General features: G+C 57.2%; 1 protein-coding gene and 1 long non-coding RNA gene across 2 annotated transcripts in view; one reads left to right on the forward strand and one right to left on the reverse strand.

Annotated features, from left to right (window-relative positions):
• DAB2IP (DAB2 interacting protein) overlaps nt 1-18,376 on the reverse strand; it is a 194,820-nt gene extending 176,444 nt beyond the window's left edge. The window contains exon 1 of the mRNA XM_060300510.2: nt 18,105-18,376. Coding sequence (XP_060156493.1) covers nt 18,105-18,144 — 40 coding nt within the window. The 5' untranslated portion in view covers nt 18,145-18,376. The remainder of the gene's footprint in view (nt 1-18,104) is intronic.
• Nucleotides 17,937-21,538, forward strand: LOC132597466 (uncharacterized). The gene is made up of 4 exons (XR_009564259.1): nt 17,937-18,261; nt 18,349-18,482; nt 18,668-18,836; nt 20,405-21,538. It is a non-coding gene; the product is annotated as an uncharacterized lncRNA (long non-coding RNA).
• The last annotated feature ends 347 nt before the right edge of the window (nt 21,539-21,885 follow it).

The raw sequence follows: 21,885 nt of genomic DNA on the forward strand, positions 1-21,885 counted from the left end.
ACCCCCCGCCAGCTGTCCTCGGCTTCCCTGAGTGCCAGAGTCCATGTCACTGGGACTCCCTCTGTGCCAGGCTCTGGACTTGGTGCTAGGGGCACAGATAAACAGAACAGTGGGCCGCTCACGCGTGCAGAGGGAGACATGAGGAACGACACTGCCCGGGGCCCGTGGAGCACCCCTGGGCGCCAACCCCGTGCGCTCCTGACGGAGGCTGCTGGGTGGCTTTGGGGTCCCTGATGCCAGCCTTGTGGGCCAGAGGGGCACCTCCAGGAAAGTCATCCGAGGAGATGATTTCTGAGTGTGTCTTGAAGGAGCAGAGAGAAGTTAGCCAGGCGGAGAGGAAACAGCCCCTTCCAAAGCGTGACAGCGTGAAACAGCCCAGCCCAGCGTGCTCGGGGATTCCGATCAAGCAGCTGGGAGACGGGGCAGGAGGAAAAGGGAGCTGGGCCAGGAGGAGCCCTGAATGCCATGCCCAGGAGCGGGGACTGCAGGCAAGCTCCTGGGAGGTCTTAAGTAAGGGAGGGACAGCCAAAGCTTGAGTTTTACAAAAATCCCTTTATCTGGAAGAAGAAGATGGGTTCGTTTGTTTGTTTTTCTTTTTGCCACACCATGTGGCATGGGGGATCTTAGTTCCCTGGCCAGGGATCGAACCCGCGCCCTCCACGTTGGAAGCTTGGAGTCTTAACCACTGGACCGCCAGGGAAATGCCTTTTTTTCTTTTTCCTTGAAGGTGGGTTTAAAGGGCACAGACTGGAGGCTACAAAGCGCACAGTCAGAGGAGGGGGATGACTGTGAGTGAGGAAGGGGGACAGACAGCTCTTCGGAGGGACTTGGCTGGAAGGAAGACGAGAGATTGGGTGGTCGCCTGAGGGGAATGCTTTGGGTTGGGGTGGGGTTGGACGCTGTGATTTGCAGCCCACATCCCCGCTTCCAGAATAGAGGACTCACTCCCCAGATGTGGGAAGGCTGCTGCAAGATGGCCCCCAGCTGTCAGCCCTCTTTGGGGGTGTCCTCTGCAGAAGTAAGCCACCATACTGGAGGTGACACCCCCTTCCCGGGTGTCCTTCCCTCCTGCCTAGTGGGCGGTCAGCCCAAGGACATAAAGTCCCAGCCCCTTGACACCACTCAGGACAGCTCGAGAGGGCCACGCCTGCGCTAGCGCCTTCCCAGGCCCTACACAGCGGGGCTGAGACCTGCACTTAGACTGTGTGGCAGCTCAGCTTCTTCTGCTCCCTGCCCTGCCCTTCCCTGCCCTGCTATAGGTGCCGAGCCGTCCAGCAGGCCCTGGTGGACCTCTTGCACCCCAATACGTTCTCCTGCTGCCTGGAGAACCCACCCTGTGCCTGGTGGGAATGACCCAGGAGAGAGTGTGACCTTGAAGCGGTCAGTGAGAGAGAGGTAAGCCACTCTCTAGGGAGCAGGCAAGGTCTCAGGAGCAGCGGAGAGGCCGGCCCCTCCTGAGACGGAAGCAGAAATTGGAGGCAATTTGGGGTGGGGAGGGCGTCAGGATCTAGAGAGAGTCCTGGCCTTAACTTATGCAGCCAGAAGTAAGGTTCGCTGCTGAGAGGAAAGCTACGTAGTAGAACAATTACCTAAGAAAGTAACAACGGTAGCGTGAGATAAATGTTGCCACAGCAGTAGTCAGGAGTGCAGGGCCTCAAAGGGTGGATAGGAGTTCGCCAGGCTGCGTGCCCAGTGGGGAAAGTCATACCAGGAAGAGGAAACAGCTGGCGCCCAGAACCCAGCTGGGGATGCTGTGGGAGGCTGGGGTAGGATTGCCAGATGAAATACAAGATAGCCAATTAAATGTAACTTTCAAATAAACAATGAATAATTTTTTAGTCTGTGTCCTATGCTATATTGGGGACATACTTATACTAAAAAATTGTACGTTATTTACCTCATCCCCTTCTGGCCCCCTCCCTGCCAGCCGCCTACTAAGGGGTCCCCCATACTGTGGCCCAGGCACTGCTCAGATTCCATCTTATCCCTCCCTTGCTCAAACACCTGCAGTGGTTCCCCATTGTCCAAACCCTCAACTGGTCATTTGAAGCTCTCTATTGTCTGATCTTCAGCCACTCCCCCAACCTCATCTTCCATCCTTGAACACCCCCAGCCCTTTAATCTCCCACCTCTGGGATTTTTGCTCAGCTGTTTCCTCTGTCTACAATTCCCTCCCCCATGTCCATGCTTCCAGGAAGCCCCCCAGATCCCTCTGGGTGAATGGAAGTGGTCATCTCCTTTGATCAGTAACAGTAGCACCTTGGGTGAGTCATTGCTCATCTCTGAGCTTCCGTTTCCTTGTCTCTAAAATGAGGACAATACTGCCTTTCTTAGGTGTCTGACGGGACAAGAGACCATGTTCAGAAGACACCAGACACACTCTTGAATGTTGTCCATGTCTAGATCAGTGCCAGGCACCCAGTGGGCACAGAGGCACATTTGCTGAATTGAATTGACACAAAGGTCCTGAGCTTTCATTGTTTAACTTGGAATTATCATGCCCACCAGTGGAACTTAGACAAAGTTAATTTCTTATATGAAGATGATCTGAAAAGAGATAAATAATGAAGCCACTGCAATTCTGATTGTATAATGGGTTTCCCTCCCAGTCGACAAGGAACCAAACCAGCTCCCCAAGAAAGGACCCGTTTTGGAACCAAGCATGGCGCCCAGCCTCTCCAGCTCACAGCGGGTAATATTCGTCACACATGTTTCTGTCTCAAGCCCTCCCAATCCCAGACCACAATAGGTGATTTCCTATAGCCATTAGCATAATTAGCTGACTGTGACACTACAGAGATGCGATTAGATGAGCCTGTGATTTTTGCACAGTTATTTGTCTCAAGTAAGTCACCTGAAGTTCATCCGCCATCAGGATTCATGGCTGCATTCTGTAATCGCAGGGAATTATTTTGCTAATAACAGAGGTCCCTTGATCTAATTTAATTTGAATGCCAGGAGGTACCCTCCCAGAATAATCAGCTCCAGGGCAATTCCAATTTCCAGGTTTGTTACGTTCTGGAGAGAAGACTCAATTCAAGGAGGCTGAAGTTACTTCTTTATCACCCAAAGTCATCTAGGGGCGAAATGGAATCCTGCCTCTGCGTGCTTGCAGAAAAATGTGGGGAGGGGTCCAGAGATAGGGAGCCGGGGAGAGAGGGTGGCTCCCAGCCAAGAGGAACCACTGGAAGACATCACTTATGGATGAGGACAGGTCTGAATTAGGACCACAAGGCATTCCCTGGGAGAACCCGAATCTTCCTTGCGTTCATTATCTCATTCGCTCTTTTATCCCATTTCTGGGACCTCTCTGCAAGACCTATGCTGTTATTTGAGTACAAATATTGATAACAAACCCTTAGGCAGCCCTGTTCTAGGTGCTTTACACGTATTAACTCATTACGTCCCGTGAGGCAGATGGGTGCTACTATTATTCCCATTCTATGGATGAGAAAGCTGAGGCAGAGAGGTTACGAAACTTGCCTCAAGTCACCCCGCTAGTAAGGGACGTAACTGGGATTTGAACCTTAGACTGTGAACTTCCTCAAGTTCACGTACAAGGAAGACTCTGAGCCAAGGTCAACACAGTAAGGGCAAGAGCTGGGGCTTGAACCTGAGATTCTGATTCTATACCTGGTGCTACTCTGGCTAAAGTCAGGACGTCACGGTGTCTTTGAACAGCTCCAAAAGCAGGTTGGGTATAATGTAATTACAGTAAGTGCACAGTGACCAGCCACCCAGCTCTGCTCTTTCCTTCCCACTTTGGGGCAGTTCCTCGCCCCAGAAATCAAGTGTCCTTTGCTGTCACCCCATGTTACCAAAGCCTACTTCCAGATTCCTACTCATTCATTCATACGTTTATGCTTTGAGGAGAGGGCCCTGCGGTTCAGTGCGAAGGGCCAGGAGGTTGACATGGCTCTGCCACCCCATTCCTCTCTAAGCCCTGCTCTTCTTATCCGTTCAAGAAGGAGGAGTGTTCTTTGTAAACTGATTGAGCCACAGAGCCGTCATTTCAAATGAAAAAGTTCAGGTAAACCCAGAGTTTACATCAAGTGAAAGCAGAGCTGTGTTAGGGGATGTGGCGGTCTCTCCTATATGTCAACCTCTGGGCATCTCCTCTGACCCAGCTGGAAAACCACTGGCCTGGACAGAGTGTCTTGGTTCTTGGGGTTCTTAGAACCAAGGAATCTGGGATCCCCTGATGGCGGGTGATACCCCAAATGCTGGGTAGGCAGCAAAATGCCCTCCTGACAGCCCCCCACCCCCTGAACACCTGTCCTGCCTTGTTGGTGGCATCAGGGGACAAATCTGAAAGGGGCCTGTCAGCACGGCCAGGCTGTGCCCAAGCCCCTGGCCCTGGGGGAAGTTTTCCAGGAGTCTCAATGCAGAGAAAGGTTCCCTGCTTCTCCCCACAGGCCTGTGGAGTCAGTCTGTCCTGGTACATCGGCCAGAGGACAGGCTACTCCTCTCATCCAGGCTCTGCCCATTTGTTTTCTCTCTCATCCTCTCCCTTTTCTAAAAGCATAGTTTTTTTTGTTTTTTTTTTAATCCCTCCCCCACTCCCTCCTTCTTTCAACAAATGCTCACTAGTCACCAGTTTTCTGTCCTAGGCCTGATGCTTCAGGGGGAATGGGCCGACTTCACACACAGAGAGACAGCTGCATCCTGGAGGGATTGGTGCCACCAGTGCCCCAGGGCACTCACTCACTCACTGGAGCTAGGAAGGCTTCCTGGAGGCAGTGGTGACCAAAGGGGCACTAATGCGTGAATAGGAGCTAGCCCAGTTTGGGGGCCATTGCCGATGGGGAGGAGACGGACATTCCAGGCTCAGAAGAGAGGTGGAGTTGGGAGCTGTGGCAGGTGGGGTGAGATAGTATCCTTGAAGCGCTGTCCAAGGGCTGTGGACTTGATCCTGAGGGTCACGGGGAGTCAGTGGCAGGTTTAAGCAGGCCAGATGGGGAGGCTGGACATGCATTTTAGAAGCTCCTCTGGCTGCACACAGCTGGGGGTAAGGAGACGGTGAAATGGGGCTTCCTTTCCTGTCCCTTGTCGCCTCCCCACCCCTGTCCTCCCTCAACACGCAGCCGGGCTCCCCCCCGGAGACACAGCCTGTGGACAGCAGGGAAGAGAGGCATTGGCCTGTCTCGACCCTGGCCTGGGCCCCAGCCAGGAGGGCAGCCCTTGACCCCTTCACCCCCAGGACCAAGGGTCGGGATGAGTTCAGATCTCCATCCCCACCAGCTGGGAGGCTTTGATTTGGGGGCGGGGCTCTGAAAAGGGCCTGTTTGTGAATCCGAGCTAAAGTGGGGTAGCTTCCCCACCCCCTCCCCTCCCAGCACCTTCTCTCCAGATCCTGGCTCTGACAAGCCCCTGCCCCGCCGAGCAGCCCCACTTGGCCCGGATCACGGCCCCTCCTCCACACCGGGGCGGGCAGGGGGAGGTTTCATCCCGAAACACAAGCTCTTTTGTTCCACCACTCCGCTCGGCTCTCAGCCCTGCAGCGCGTTGGTGGAGGTTTTCCTGGCACTCAGGGAGCCCCAGGTCAGCTGAAGGATGAGGCTTGGCGCGGACGGTGAGAGGCTGGGAACCGGGGCTGGAGGACAGGCGAGTGCTGACTGCAGCTTTGGGCCCCGTCCCTCCCGTTTCTCGGCTCCTGCCTACTCTGGACAGTCGTTCTTAATCGGGGGCAATTTTATCCCGCAGGGAACATTTTGCAATGTCTGGAGATGTTTTTGGTTGTCACGACTTGGGCTGGGGGTGGGGGGCGGATATGGTACTGGCATCTGGTGGGTAGAGGCAGGGATACCGCTAAACACCCTCTGACGCACAGGTCGGTCGGTCCCCACGACAGAGTTATCCACCCCACATGTCAGTAGTGCCAAGGTTGAGAAACCCCGCCTGAGGGAACAGCCCCCTCACTCTGTGTCCTCAGCCGTGACTCAGCCTTCCTTCAGGCCGGTCACCCCCAAGTTTCAGGCTGGGAGACTTGGGACACGCATTCCCACCTCTGCACCCTTGCTCAGGCTGTTTCCCTTGCTGGGGCACCCTCCCTGCTGCCCTCCACTTATCTAAATCTCATTCCTCTCCACCCCGTCCTACCTGTTGGGACCCTCCCCTGCTGCCTGCACCCGCCCCCGCTGCCCCCTCCCAGAAGCCATCTCTGACTCCCTGATACCAATTCCTCCCTTCCCTGTTCAGCCACTGCCAGCTTCGGCCCTCAGTTCGCACATCTATGCAATGAACTGGCCAGGTGAACAGAGAACCCAGGCCCTTCCTGCCTCTTCCTGGCACAGGACTAGGCAACTTGGGATGCTCAGTGCAGACTGACAGTGGCACAGAGTGGGATGCACGCTGGCTTTGGAGCCAGCAAGACCAGGGTTCAAATCCTGCTCTACCATTTCCTTGCAGTGTGACCAGGGGCCAATTGCCAAACGTCGCTCTGCCTCAGTTTCCCCCTCTGTAAGATGAGTGAAAGCTCTATGAGCTGTGCACTTTCCCTTCCCTCCCCTTGTTCCCTGTCTGGCTGGTTTACCTCATTAAGGTGCCCCCCATCTCTGGCCAGTCTCAGATTCAGAACCATATACTATTGGGGCCGAGAGGAAGAGGATCAGAGTGTCCCTCATACTTCTCCCTAGAAGCTCAGCTTGCACTGCTCGGGCTGCTGAGGACCTTGGGGAAGGGAGACCTCTGAAACTGGAGGTTCAAAAATCCAGAGGCGGGCTTCCCTGGTGGCGCAGTGGTTGAGAGTCCGCCTGCCGATGCAGGGGACGTGGGTTCGTGCCCTGGTCCGGGAAGATCCCACATGCCGCGGAGTGGCTGGGCCCGTGAGCCATGGCCGCTGAGCCTGCGCGTCCGGAGCCTGTGCTCCGCAACGGGAGAGGCCACAACAGTGAAAGGCCCACGTACCGCAAAACAAACAAACAAACAAACAAAAAACCCAGAGGCTGGGCGGGCCCAGGTGAGCAGTGGCGCAGGAATGCTGCTGCCCTCTTGGCTTCCGGCCTTCTTGGCATCTCTCCCTCTATGCGCTCTTTCCAGCTTCCCAGCCCCCTCCTGTAGGCTTCCCCTACTGGGGCTGTGACCTCCCCAGGAAGACAGCCACCCAGACTTAGCTGAGCTGGCTCAGGGGAGGGGCACTGTGTTGAGTAGAGGTGTGGTTTGGGGTCTTAGGAATTCAGGGGAGACAGCACAACTGCATCCCTCCCCTGCTTGGACCTATTCATGGCTCCCTGGATGCAGGATGGAAACCAAGCCCCTGAGCCTGGAACCCCTAAGCTCTCCAGGCTCCTCCCCTACCTCCTCCCATCTGGATTTTGGGGTCCAGCCTCACTGAATCACTCCAAGTTTCCAGTAGACCCATCCCCAGCCTGCTAACTACCTCCTTCTGCAGGCCAAGCCCTGGTTACCTTTAAGCTCAGCACATCCCCTGCACACCACCCCCCAGGCCTCCCTGCCCTGGGCTGTCATTGTAGCTTTGGGCCCCTGTCCTGAGCTTTTCCCTGAGGACAGACACCCAGCCTTGTCCTTCCCTGGGCCTCCAGTGCCTGGCAGACAGCTAGCCTGGAGGAAGTGCTCAACATGAATTAAAAGAAGTGAACGTAGGCAGGGAAAAAAGACACCCCGGCCCCCCACCCCCCCCAGTACCCTCCTCCCCCAATTCCAGTGGCTGTCCCTTAGAATCACCTGGTGGGGGGGGGTGGGGGGAAGGGAGGGGAGGAATTTAATATTCCAATGCCCAGTCCCCCTCTAGACTAACTGAATTCAAATCTCTAGGGCTGAGGCTGGGGTGAGGGTTAGAACTCTCTGGATGACTGAGATCACACCATGTCCCCTCCCCCTTCCTGGGGGCAGTGGACACCCCTGGCAAGCGAGCTGACTCTTGGGGGAGGCTTCCAATGCTCTTTGATCCCCACTGTGTGTTGCATTGATCAGAGAAGCTCTTTACTGCTCGCATCGGGTCATCCACTCAACAAGCATCAGCAAGAAGTGCTGAGGCACGAAGACAGGCGGACACCCGGGTGTGACGGGGAGCACAGGAGGATGAGGGTGCTGGGAGCACTTGTTAGAGAGTCCCCTGGTCTGGGGTGGGGACTGGAGGCAGAGGGTGAGGCAGGAGGCCCAGGGTGGGGCTGGCAGCCGGGCCGGGGTGTGGGGTGTGAAGTAGGCCGCGTGTGGGCAGGGGTGAGATGGAGACCGCAGATGTGAGGAAGGGGCGGGGGATGTGGAAGGAGAGGGAGTCGTGCTTGGGCATCTGGGTGGCTTGGCTAGAGGAGGAGGAAAAGCAGCCTGCCTGGAAGAGTGAGAAGGGACGAGGATGGGGGGGAGGGGCGTGAGGGTCCCATGCTTGCCGGTAGTGAGAGATTCCAACAATGACAAATGCAATAATAATAATCACAGTAATAACCACCAACGTCAACTGAGGGTTAGCTCTGCCTGAAAGGGTCTCAGGACTGTTTTTTAAACATTAACTGTTTACTCCTCCTAGTAACTTGTGAGACAAGGGCTAGCGTAATCATCCCATCTCACAGACGGGAAAACTGAGGCTGGGGGAAGTTACATAATTTTCCCAGAGCCACATACTCCCTGGTAAGTGGCGGGGATCTGATGTAGGTGGGCTGCCAGTCCAGGGACCCTGGTCTGAGCCACCCACTCCCAGCCCACCCCACCAGGGCCTCTCAGCCTGGAAGAGCAGGGAGCCTGCGCCTGACATCCCGCATTCAGCAGTCAGGGCTCCTCTGGTGGCCTTGGCCAGAGCAGTCTGGGGCAGGGGGTGGTGCCGAGGAGCACGTGGGCAGTGAGGGACCCGGGCTGCCCTGAGGGAGCTTGGCTGTGAAGGAGCAGGGAGGCTGGGTGCGCTGAGGGGGTGAGATGTGGAAGAGATGGAATGGCGGGCTCGTTGAAGGAGGAGAAGCGGCCGGTGGAGGGGCTGAGCGGGGCGGGGCGGGGGGGTTCCCAGGCAGGCGGAGGGCGGGGGATGCAGACCCCAGAGCCACCTGGCCTCAGCGGGGAGCTGAGGGAAGGAGGCAGAGCTGAAGCCCCAACACCAGTGGACCTGGAGGGGCCTGGAGAGCCTTCGGGAGCTGGAGCCTCACTCCTCTCGCTGCCCCCAAGTCTGTGCAGCTGAATGGGGTGTGGGGGAGCTCTGCGGGAGGGGAGGGGGCAGGGCTGGAGCAGGCAGGCCCAGCGGGAGGGAGGCAGAGAGACAGAGACAGAGATTCAGCAGTACTCGAGCAGCAGGCACCGTCCATTCCCCCAAGCTGTCGGAGGCCCAGTCTGGGAGAGGAGCCCCAGAAGGTGGGCACAGACACCCCGACTGGGCCCACCGCAGAGCTGGCCAAAGGAAAGACTGAAGTGTCTCAGAGCCGGAACCCTCCTAGGCGCCTGGCTTCCAGGCCATGAAGTTGGCACAGACGCTTGGTCAAGGACAGTCTCACCAGGAGAGAAGGGTCTCTACTGTCCCTCGCAGGCCGGTGGGGGAGGGGTGTGGAGACCAGGTACAAGGAGGGAAACCAGGGACAGACCTGGGACAGCCCCAGGAGGCTCCCGAGTCAGACCCTGAACTTGGCAGCCTGGGCTTTGGGAGGCCAGAGCCCACCCTCCCTCCAGACTTGTCTGGCCACCTCCTGGTTCAACCTCACACTGTGTTCCAGGTCCCCTCCCTCCGCTGCCCTCGTTCTCCATGCCGAACATTCCACCATTAGTAAAGGCGGGGGAGGCCATTTATCTGAAATTTGGGTCAAGGGAGAGAGAGTCCTGGGCAGAGGCGGGTTGGCGGCTAGGGGACAGGCACCCCAGCCATTTCAGGACCTGTGTTCCCCTGAGCTGGCTCTTCCGGAGCACAGCCTCCCTCATTCTGGTGCCGAGTCTGTGGTACCCCGAGGTGGGAGTGTGGAGCACCCTCACCCTCACGAGCTCGCTCACAGACGAGATGGAGACCCACCTGCTGGCGCTCCATCCCACTGGCGAGGCGCTCGTGCCCTCAGCACGAGTTCGTGTCACGTACACACACATGCCCATGCACAGAGGCGCGCTGCGATGTAGGTCACCGGCTGGAGTGCCTCAGGCCTGGGGTTGTGAGGACCGAGCCATCCGGGCGGACACTTCCAGATTGGACAGAAATGCACCCCTCCCTGCGTCTGCGTCCCGCCCTGTTCGCCTGTGTCAATCTGACCTGAAGCCTCTCTAGGCTTCTGCTTGGTTTTCCCAGAATCCCCTGGCTGAGGCTGCGGAAGCTGACTCCATCCAGGGGAGGGCGCATCTTCTCAGCGTGTGGATCTTTGTGCGGGGCTTCGTGGGGTCTACAGAAGACACGGGGGTGTGGCCCCAACTCGAAGCCTTCCCAGGCGTAGCCCGTGAGACGGCCTAGGACTAGAGGTGGTGATGACCAGGAGGGCACCGTCAAGGAGAGAATAGAGCGGCCTCAGCCAGTGGTCAGGGCTGGCTTCCTAGGGGAGGTGGCAGGACCTTGGCTGGGGAGGTGAGTAAAGGTTTCAAAAAGTCTAGGAAAGGGAATGGTACTGATGCAGCTGGGAAGGTCTAAGATGCTTCCATCCTCCACCCTGGAATCGGAGCCTCTCTGGAGGTCACATCTGGAATGACCATCACTGACTCTTCTACAGAAAACCACTCGATGGCCCTGCAGGCCCTTCAGACACAGCAAGCCCAGCACATCACTCCCCCTCCCACCCAGAATATGCTCTTCCACCCATGTCCCCCTCTCAGTGTGGACACCAACAGTCCTGCCACACAGGCCAGAGACCAGGTCACACTGACTTCTTCCTTAGCCCACCCGCTCAGCCTCCAACTTTTCAATCTGGCACATGGAGCAGCTCACAGTCCAGAGGTGAAGACAGGCAGGGAAGCAAATGCACTGTACTCATTGGCGTGTGGCAGGCTAGCTGGAAACCCAGGGTGCCTGGGAGCTCAAAAAAAGTAGTCAGGGAAGGCTTCCTGGAGGAGGTGACACCCAAGCTGAGACTGCAGGCTGAGCAGGAGTGGCCAGGGTGGGGGAGGAGTAGTGGGGAGAGCTGAGATGGGAGAGTATTCCAGGCAGGGGGGATTAGCAAGTGCAAAGTTGAGGATGGCACATTCAAGACAGAGATTAATTGGTCGTGCTGGGATAGAGAGAAAGAAAGGGTGTGCGGGAGACAAGCGCAGAGGTGTCATCCAGGAGTCAGATGGTGGACTGCCTTGACACCGTAGTAACAAGTTTAGACTCTATCCTGCTGCATTGGGGTGCCCTGTGGGACTTTAAGATGCCTGAGAGTGGCCCCTTTAGCTGCACACAGAGGATGAGTTTGGGGGATGGGCGAAGACAGGGATCCCCAAGAGGGCGCAAGGTAGCTGTCTAGCGGTCCAAGGTGGGGCGTGGCCTGAGGTCGGGGCTGGGAGATGGAGAGTCAGGGCAGAGCTCAGGACCAGTTAGGAACTAGAATGGCCCTTGAATGGTTCTGGTTCCTCCTCTCTCAGGTCCCCATCTTCTCATCGTGTAATGGGGGATGGGCAGGAGGACCCCCAAAGACCCTCTCCCTTGGATCTCCTCACACTTGGGGCCATTTTCTGTTTGCTCCAGTCTCCTCAAGCTTCTGAGGTGACCTCTTGGGAGGAACCCCCTCTGGGAGGGGCATAGCTCTAGCTTCCAAAGGCCTGGGGTGTAGTCAGCAGCCCAGGGCACATCCACCCAGTAGAAGGAACGAGCTGGGCAGCGGGAACAAAGGGGTGGACTCGGAGTGCCCAGTGGTTGGCCCAGGGAGGCCAGCCAGTGAGAAGGTGCTGAGACCCACTGGGCCTCACGGAAAAGGCCCACCAGCCTTCTTGGCATGAGGGGGACCAGAGCAGTGGTCCAGGAGCCTGGGTGTGAGTTAGGCCCCATCACTCACAGGACTGAGATTTGGGTTAGTGACCTCACCTCCTTGTGCCTCAGTTTCTTCATCTATAAAATGGGGATTAAACATGCCAGGAAATACATCAGGTGGTAGGAAAGCTTAGGGGAACCGGGCCCTGCTGCTGAGTGACTCAACAAAGATCTGCAACTAGGTAGGTACCACAAGGTAACCTCGAGGGAGGGGCTGGCTCCAGGCAGCCACCGTCCAGGACAATATAAGAAGAAATGATCTGGGAGGTGGCTACTGCTGTCCCCAATCCTCCGATGAGAGGCGCAGAGAGACATGTGGCCCAGACCCCGGGGAGACGCAGCAGGATGGAAGCCCAGGCCTGTGCAGGAGGACAAGGGTGAAATGCCTTTTCTTCCTGAGTTCGCTGCTCCCTCCTCCTCCCACCAGGAGCCCCTCTCCTTGAGCTTCCTCCTGCTGTGCTGGGGGCACTGCAAGCACAGGGGCCACCCTCCCATCTTCCCCAGGCCTCACTCCCCGGCCTTCTTGTGCAGCCAGCTGCTCTGGCTTGGGAACATCCATGATTTAAGCCCCTCCCCGTCCGGCCTCATTGTTCTTTATTGACTCTTCTCCCTGATTTCACCTCATCCCAGAGTCCCGTGGGGCAAGAATTGGGGGCTCCACCCCTCATCCACCTGCCCAGCTGAGGAAGTTCAGAGGCCCAGGCAAGGCCAGCCAGCAGGACTGAGGCTCTCCTGGGCACAGGGAAAGGCTGGGGGTCAGGATACCCAAGGGGCAGCCCAGGGTGGGCAGAAGCGCAGGCGTCTGAGAGTCCTGGGTTTGAATCATGGGTGGGCCCCACTAGCTTGTGGTCTTGGGCCCTTCTAAGCCTCAACTGTCTCAACTGAGCAATGGGGCCATTCCTTCCTCTGTGAAGAGCCCACAACTCCATGTGGAACACTTAGCACACAGCTGGGCACGTAGTAAGAGCTCAGTAAGTGGGGTCCCTGCTCTGCCTCTCTGGCCTGATTCCTTTACCTGTGAACCGACCTAAAGTGGGGCTGTGGCCTTTCCTGTTCCTTCCGTCCCCAGAGGCCCAGCCAGCTGGTCCACAGCAAAGTCCTAGAGTAAGATGGAAGGAATCTGGAATTGGCAACCCTTCCCCACCCCAGGTAGGCCGGGCGTCCACCATTACCTCAATTTCACAGCTGGGGAAACTGAGATTTGCTGTTGAGTTAGCTCAGCAGCAGAGAGAAGAGGAGGGCCCAGGCTCTTGGCCCTGAGGAGGCAGCGGAGGCCTGATCCATCCACACAGCACAGCCTCAGAGAAGGGCCTAGTGGGCACTGGTTCAGAGCTTGGGCTCCAGATGGGACAAACCGACATAACCCTCAGCTCTGCCATTCGCTCCCTGTGTGACTTTGGGTGAGTCACCCAGCCTCTCTGAACTTGTTTCCTCATCTTGAACGTGAGAATGACAACACCAGCCTTACAGGGTGGGGGAAAGGGGAAGCGAGATGATGAATGTGAGGCACGTGGCTGGCCAAATAGTTGCTGTTTTTTTCTACTTGTTATTTTTTCTACGGTTATTTTCTATTTGTTACCAGCTGAGGCAAGCCGCTTATGACATCTTCAGCTTCCCCCTCTCACGGGGGAAGGGCCAGGGAGTGGTGACATCAGGCCCCCTGACAGCTTCCAGCCCAAAATAGCCCTTTCTTTAGACAGACCCTCTCCCGTTACAGCGGCTTCTGCACTCACTGTCCCCAGCTGACATGACATCACTGTCAGTCGTGGCTCCTGCCCTGTCGTGCTTGTCTCCTGAACTGCTCCAACAGACACTCCTAGCAAGACAGGATCTCAGGCGGCAGCTTTGGTGCAGGGACAGCTCTCGGAAAGTGCAGCAAAATGAAGCCCCCGGGCTCTGTCGCAACCTGGGTTAAATCACTGACCTCTCTGTAAGGTCTTGGTGTCACTTACTTTCCCTGAGCCTCAGTTTCCTCATCTGAAAAATGGAGCTATAACAGCAGCCTAGCAAGTTTGTTGAGGATTCAAGTAGGCAGAGTGTGGGGCCTGGCCTGGAGTAGGTGCTCAGTAAATAGTACTGGTTCTTTTACATGCAGCACCTGGAAGTTTACAAAATCACCTCATCTGCCTCCCTACAGGGCCCCCAGCTGGAGCTCATGTCCTGTGCTGGTAACATGGGAAGAAACTGAAGGCTCTGAGCTGCCGCTTCTGCCCCCAGGGTTTCCAAAGCAACCAGCCCCTTCCGGAGCTTTTATCCTGGTCGTCTGTCTGAGCCCAACTCCCTCACCCAAGAATCATGAACTCCCCCCAACAGGTGTCCAGCCTGCCATAGTTGTATCTCATCACTCCTCTGGAGACCCCAGCCGACCCGGGAAGCAGGCAGGCAGGACTGAGGCTGCCCATTTGTCAGACAAAGAAGCTGAGTCTGAACAAGGAGCAGGGACTTGGTACAGGCCACCCGATGGCTGAGGGAGCCGGGCTGAGGCTCAGGCCACAGGGAGGGAAGACGGTGCCAAGTGCTGAGTCGGATTTAGAATCTTAGATGGTCAGAGCTGGAGCATTCAGGGGTGTGGAGTGCAGTACCCTCATCGGACAGCTCAGGAAACAGAAGTCCAGGGAGGAGGAGGATGCCCGAGGGCACGAGTAAGTTAAGGGTGGGATCCAGCTGGTGCCACTCACCATTCACTCATTCATTCATTCATCCAATGAGTGTGTATCGAGCATCTCCTCAGGGCCAGGCACCATGCAGGACCCTAGAGATACAGCAGCAAACAAGACACGGCCCCTACTCACAAGGATCTCAGGGTCTCGAGTGGGAGTCAGGTCAGCGAGCAGTTGATCATCTTGTCCCCTCCCTCGCAATCACAGGCACACAGGAAGGAAGTGATTCTCTGGGCTGGCCTTTCCGTGCGGCTCTGAAGAGCCCATGCCAGAGGGGGTCAGTCAGATCTCGTCTGGCCCTCGCCCCAATTTACTTACACGTGGGGAAACTGAAGCCCCTCCACGAAGGGCTCTGCTAGGGTTAGTGCACAGTCTCCAAGCTCCCTCCTCCTTGCCTTCCTGCCTGTGAATGTTGTGTAAAAGAAAGCCCTGCTCCTGTGTTTGCCACTCCCCCCAGCTGTGGTCTGAGCCCTCGCTGGCCTTGCTCTAAGGGTCCCTCATCTCAGGACCCCCTATGGGGCTCTACTCAGCCCTGTCTGCTAAGATGCCCTGAATGTGCTGGAGGCCTCCAGAACATCAGTGTCAGTGGCTGGGGACGTAGCCAAACTCCTTTCATCCCCTGAACACCTGATGAATGGAATTAGAGCTCAGGATATCCACCCGACGGAAGGGAGTCTTGCCCTGCTTGAAGCAGGGAAGGGGGGCCCAGAGCCCCAACCCCAGCTGTGTTTCTCCCAACCCTGGGCCCCCTAAGGAGCTCAGCTTGCCAACACCTGACCAGAAGCTTCACCCTCAATGGAAGTTTCTCCAGCCTCTGTGCCTTTGCACCTGCTGTTCTCTCTGCCTGGAGTGCCTTTCCTCACCTCCTTGGCTAGGCCAACCGAATCGTCCACTCACTCATTCTCAAGTATTTGTTGGATGCTCACTACAGGCCAGGCAGAGAGCTATGCTCTGGGGATAATGGCTGTCAGGGAGCTTAGAGATTAGTGGGGGATACAGAGGTTAAACACATACACATACCATAATGTGTAGTGCAACTAGGAACAGGTCCTATAAAGGAGAAGAGAGAGTAGAAGAGTGGGATCTAATTTGGTGCATTGGGGGAACATGATCTAGGGAAAGTTTCTCTGAGCGAGTGTCTTTCAGTGGAGACTGGGAGGAGGTGGAATTAGCTCAGTGGAGACTGAGAGGAAGAGGCAAGGAAACCCCATGTGTGAAGGCCCTGGGCTGATAACTAGCTTGCTGAGTGTGAGGAAGGTCAGATCACTGTGGCTGGAGCCTATAGAGTGAGGGGGTGAAGACAGAAGATCATGGAGGGAGGCAGAAGATGCTGACCTTGGTGATAGGACCGTGTGACTAACAGGTAGCGGGAGGGGTCCAAGAGAAGGAACCAGAAAAAGAGACTGAGAATAGATGGGAGAAAATCAGGATAGTGGCCTATAGCCCAGAAGCCAGCTGAAGAAATTGTTTCAGAAAAGAGAGAGTCATCCTCGTCTTCGGTGGAGGAGTCACCTCCTCCAGGAAGCCTTCCTGGACTCCACATGTTAGGGGTTCCACGGGGCCCTGGCCTTCCGCGTCAGAGAGAACTTACCTCTCTCTCCCAGACTAGCCTGGGAGTGTCAGAAAGGCAGAGACAAGGTTTGATTTACCTCTCCAACCACAAAATTTAGTCCAGGACGTGAAAGTAGTATTTGTTAGATGAACAAATGCAGGACCTGGGCTTAGAGAGGAAGTGACTCTGAGGCCACAGCTGTCCCTTTTCCAGGATGGCCCCTTCAGCGTGGGGACATTCCCAAGGACTTCCTGGGCTCTCCTCCATTCCTGCCTGCCCCTTTCCTAAGGAACGCTCTCCTGTCCCTTGTCCTCTTCCTCTCAGTTTCCAGGCTCCTCACTGCCTGACCAGCTTCCAGAAGGCCAGCCACAGGGCAAGACAAGGATCTGATGGTGTGCGGGCCCTTCAGTTAGGGGACAAGCAGCGTCCGGTTCCGGGGCCCCTGGGCTTACCCTGCCCCAAGCCTGCCACTAGCAAACCCAGGGGACAGCAGGTTGGGACTGTGGGTTCCCGAGAGACCACTGGGTGCCAGGTGGGGAGATGGAGCCCCAGGGGATCTGGAGCCTTGCTTGGCTCTGGGTTGGTCCCCCAGACAAGGGTCTGTGCCCTCCGTGGGGTAGCGTCCCCGTGCCAAGCTTCAGGTAAACATCTCTGGAGACCAGCAGGCCTGTCGCACACCCCAGACTGTCTGCCCCCATCTCCCCCCGCCAGGAACTCATCACTCTGAACCCAGTATCATTTGTCTGTCTCCTATTGGAGGCTGGGAGCTCTTCCAGGGCCAGGGCCTCCGTCTCCCTTTTCTCCCCTCCCTCTCTCTCTTTCCTCCCAACATTCACTAAACACAAACTGTTTCTTAGGCTTGAGTTCTTTATTCCAGCATCCCTGACCCTGACACAGAGCCTGGCACGTGGGGGTCACTCGGCGTGCGTCCACTGGCCACCCGACCGTCCAAAGACGCCCGGCCAGCAGGCTGCCAAGCTCCCCCGAGGGGTGCAGCTCCAAACGTGGCAAAGGGCCCCTCTCCCTGGAAAGAGCTGAAGCTGGCAGGAGGGAGGTAATTTGGCCTTGAATCTGTGCCCAGCGGCCAGGCCTGGCTGCGGTGGGGCTTGGGGGTCCAGAGGGAGAAGGAAACAGTTTTCTTAGCAGGGATCATGGTCCCAGGAGGGTCTGGGCCCCCAAAAGGCGGATCCAAGCTGGGGTGAGGCCTCCCTTGACTAGCCCTCCTCTCTGAGGCCAAAAGGGCCCTCTCCCTACTGAGCCCTAAAACCTGCTGGCCCCCCAGGGCCCCCCCCAGTCCCTCCTGCCCTCCTGCCTCTCTCCTTTGCACAACACAGAGATGGCCAGAGCGCCCCAGGTGTCCTAGCCAAAGGTGCACAGCCTGGCTGGGCTGAGCAATGGGGTCTTAGTTCCCTGCACCCCTGGAGCCCCAAGCCTGCAGAAACTGCCCCGGCCGAGCCATTCCGAGCCTTACACGTCCCTGCCGTGGGCTCCAGACAAGTTGCTCTGTCCCAAGCAACTTTTCCCTAACAATCCGCCCGGGCTTCGCAGGGAGACTGCGTCAGGGGCAGCTCCCCGGTGGCAGCCCCTGGGGCCCTGCAAAGCGGGGAGTGCTTACAGCTGGGCTTTAATTACAGACTGCGCTCCTGTTGCCTGGTCCATCTATATTTATCTGCAGGATCTAACTAATCAAACTCCCCACGGCACCCGGCAGGCCTGGGGACAGCGAGTGAGGCAGACAGGCAGGGGGGCTGCAAACTTCCTTTCCTTCTCGTCCGGGAGCAAAACAGAAGCCGCCGAAACTCGCTCTCCCTCCCCCGACCCTGCCAGTGCCCGGTCCAAGGGGCTGCCCCAGGCCCCGCTCCTGGAGCCCTTCAACTCTGTGCCATAATTCCCGGCACCCATGACCCCCAGGTCCCAAGACCAGGCAGTGCCCATCTTCCTCCCCGCTTTAACTCGGATTCCGGCAGCCAACGGAGAAAAGTCTGCCTGAGCAGCGGCTGAATCCCCAACTCTGCCACTTTGCCGGCGCTTGTCTTACCGAAGGAGTCGTCTTGGTCCAGGAGGGAGTCGGGCTCCATGGCGTGTGCGCCCCCAGCCCCTGGCCCCGCCTGATTTATGAACCGAGGCTGTCTCCATGAGCGTCTGGGTTTCTCCTTTTGTATTCCATCTGGCGGCTTTTCCAACTAGATGACTGGGTATTCCTGCAAGCAGGCCCCTTTCCAGCCCTCGCCTTCATACAGTACATTTAAAGTAGCAGTAACCTCTTTTTCCTCCCCCCGCAGCCTGGCTGGAAACATTAGAAGGGACCGAGGCAGCGAGATGTCTAAAATAGGAAGACGCCGGGACGATTGGCCTGGCTGCCTGCGACGCTGGCTGTGGGGATCTGGCCCCGCTGTGCAGATGGAAAAGCTAAGAGGTAAGGCTGAGCCTGGGCTGAGCATCTGGAAGCTGGCTCTGGGGCCCAGGCGTCTGCGGGAAGTGGGGAGACTGACCCACCCGTGGGAGGGCATGCGGGGTCCGCTCTGTTCACTGCCCAGCGCCCAAACCCCAGGGGCTTCTCCCAGGCTTTGCTGGAACCTCCCACTCAAATCTGTTCTACAGACATTTCCTGCGGTGTGGGGGATGCAGAAATTGACTCATCCATCCATTCAGTCAGACACTAAAAATTTTTCTGGAACATCTACTCGGCGCCAGACACCGTGCCAGGTGCTGGGTTTGCAGTGGGGAGCGAGTGGCGGTGTCTGGTCTCTTGGAGCTCACAGGTAAACAGGTGAGTGCAGCGCAGTGTGTGTGGTAGGTGCTGTGGGAGCATAAAGAAGGGCTGGCTCACCTGGATGGGGGAGGTGGTCAGGGAAGGCTTCCTGGAGGAATGGGCCCCTAAGCTGGAGCCTTATGGATGAGTAGGAGCTAGCCAGGTGACAAAGGAGGGAGTGTGCCAGGTGGAGGGAGTGGCCTGCGCAGAAGCTTCGAATTGAGAGGGTACTTGGGGTGTTCAGTGACCCCCAAATAAGTTCCGGCTGGTTGGAGCTGCGGTCACGGCACAGGTGGCGCAGAGAGACAGAACCGTGGGGAGAAGCAGTGGCAGGTCAGGCAGGGTCTCATGGGGGTACGGTTCTCAGGTTTGACCCAGGGGCTGACCCACGGGAGTGACACATTCCCGGCTGTTCTTTAGAAAGGCCTCTCTGGCTACTGTGTAAGAGGGCGGACACTCGGGCAGGACTGGACTGGGGAGGCTGTCAAGTCCCCAGGGGAGAGGGACACGTGGCCTCTGCAGGAACAGCTAGGATAACGCTGGGTACCACTCACTAAGTGGCCACCAGAGCCGGGCACCATTCCGAGCATTTCCCACATGGTCTCAGTCACTCCTCAGTGACCCCTCTGGCAGAAACCCTGCCTGTCCTGTTTTGCAGATGAGGGCAAGACTGCTTAGAGAGGGGAAGTGGCTTGTTCCAGGCTTGTGAGTGGCCTCCAGACCAGGCCTGGACCCCAGAGAGGTCACACCCTTGGTGCTGGGGATGGGGGGGTGGGCAGTGCTGGGGGAAGACAAAGATGCAGTAATTCAATGCACATCAGACCCAGAATACAGAACAGGGCCCCCGGGCTTGCAGGAGAGGGAGTGTATCTTTTGGGCCCAATCAGGGGAGGCTGCCTGGGTGAGGAGGCAACTGAACTGGACAAAGAGAGAAGAGCAGGATCTGGATGGATGAGCAGGGGTAGGTGCAGGCATCCCAGGCAGAGGGAATGGCACAGGTAAAGGCACGGAGGCAGGAAGACAGCATGCAATGGGAACGACAGACGGCTGGGAGGAGGTCAGGGCAGATGAGCCGATGGGGCTGGGGCAACAGCACCTGGAGTGAAGGCCTGGGAGTGCGGCTTTGGTGCAGGGAGCTCCGGGCAGCCTCAGAAGCCCTCTACTCCAGAGAATGGGCTGCATTCCAATGGATGCCTGGGTATCCCTGCAAAGGCCCCTTCCCAGGATGCTCCTTAGCTCTCTGCACTTACAGCAGGAGAAAACTTTCTGCTCCCCACAAAATCACTGGAACATTAGAAGCTGAGCCTCCGTGACCAGATTTCTGAAGACATGGATCTGCAGCTGAGGCAGAGGGGACATCAAGAGGACAGAGATGGGGGAATTCCCTGGTGGTCCAGTGGTTAGGATTACGTGGTTCCACTGTAAGGGCCCAGGTTCGATAACCAGTTGGGGAAACTAAGATGCTGCATACCTTGGGGTGCAGCCCGAAAAAAAAAATCGAGTATCTCTCGATAAAAAAATTTTTTAAAAATGAGGAGGGGACTTCCCTGGTGGCACAGTGGTTAAGAATCCGCCTGCCAATGCAGGGGACACAGGTTCGAGCCCAGGTCCGGGAAGATCCCACATGCTGCGGAGCAACTAAGCCCGTGCACCACAACTACTAAGCCTGCGTTCTAGAGCCCGCAAGCCACAACTACTGAGCACATGTGCCACAACTACCGAAGCCCGCACGCCTAGAGCCCATGCACCGCAACAAAGAAAAGCCACCGCAGTGAGAAGCCCGCGCACCGCAACGAAAGAGTAGCCCCCGCTCGCCGCAACTAGAGAAAGGCTGTGCACAGCAACGAAGACCCAACACGGCCAAAAATAAATTTAAAAAAAAAAAAATGAGGAGGGAGATGGGAGACAGACAGATAAGCCAGGAGGCTGGCAGGAGGGCCCAGGCCAGGGGTGGCAGGGAGGGAAATACCCACCTGGCCCCCTTCCCAGCGACCCACTGCTGCCCAGCTGCTCCCAGAGCAGCCAGTGGCTGCTGACGTGGTTGGCCCAGCCTGACAGAGTGGGCCCTCCTCTGTCACCCTTCACCACCCGTCCTTGGATGACAGATCCCAGCTCCCAGCCTCCCGCTGCCTTAATTACAGGGAGGTCAGGCCCTACCCAGGCAGCTGCAGGCACGAGGTTCCCTGGATCTCTGATTCAGTGGGTGTGGAGGGCAGGCTGCAGCGGGGCGGGGGGCATCTGGGAGTGGTGGATCGGGCCCCTGGACCACCAGTCAACAGGTGAGTTCAGGTCCAGTTACACCACCACCACTTCCCCAGCTCTCTGGGACCCCAGGGGCTCTGGGAGTTCCAGGATTCCAGGAGCTATGGGGGCCCATGTGCACACAGGCACTGTGGTCCTTTTCTAGTTATAGTGTGATGGGGCTCCTCTCCAGAACACAGACCAACGTGGGCTTGCGTCCACTTTGGAGCATCCTGGCTGCTTTCTCAGGTGAGGACAGACAAGCCTGCCTGGGTCCAAATCCCAGCTCCCCATTTACCAGCTGGGTGACCCTTGGCAAGTGACTTTACTTCTCAGTGCCCCAGTTTCCTCATCTGTAATCAGAAGGAGAGTCCCTGGAGGGCTGCTGGGAGAATTAGTGAGCTAATATGGGTAGAGCTTAGAACAGGGCCAGAGGAAGCGCTCCGTAAAGCTAAAATCGAGAGCCCTCAGCCCTCAGCACAGGCTTCCAGGCCCTCCTGCGTGGTCTGGGCCCCCTCATCTCATCTCCCTCCCCCCCCACCCCCCCACCCCCACCCCCCGCCCCCGCGCCCCTGCGCCCCAGACCTATTGGCCTTTTCTTTGAACTGCCTCTCAGACTCTTACCCCAGGGCCTGGCCATTTCCTCTGCTTGGAGTGAGAGTCCCCCAAATCTTCACCCACTTCTGTGTTCAGGTCTCCGACCACCTCTCTGAGATATCATGCCCCCTGCTGCTCCCCTCACCCCACCCCTGGCTTTAGTTTTCTTCCCGGCCCTTTGGACAGCTATCACCTGACATGATATTATATATTTATTTGCCTGTTATCT

The sequence above is a fragment of the Globicephala melas genome, chromosome 6, assembly GCF_963455315.2.
Source record: "Globicephala melas chromosome 6, mGloMel1.2, whole genome shotgun sequence".
NCBI lineage: Eukaryota > Metazoa > Chordata > Mammalia > Artiodactyla > Delphinidae > Globicephala > Globicephala melas.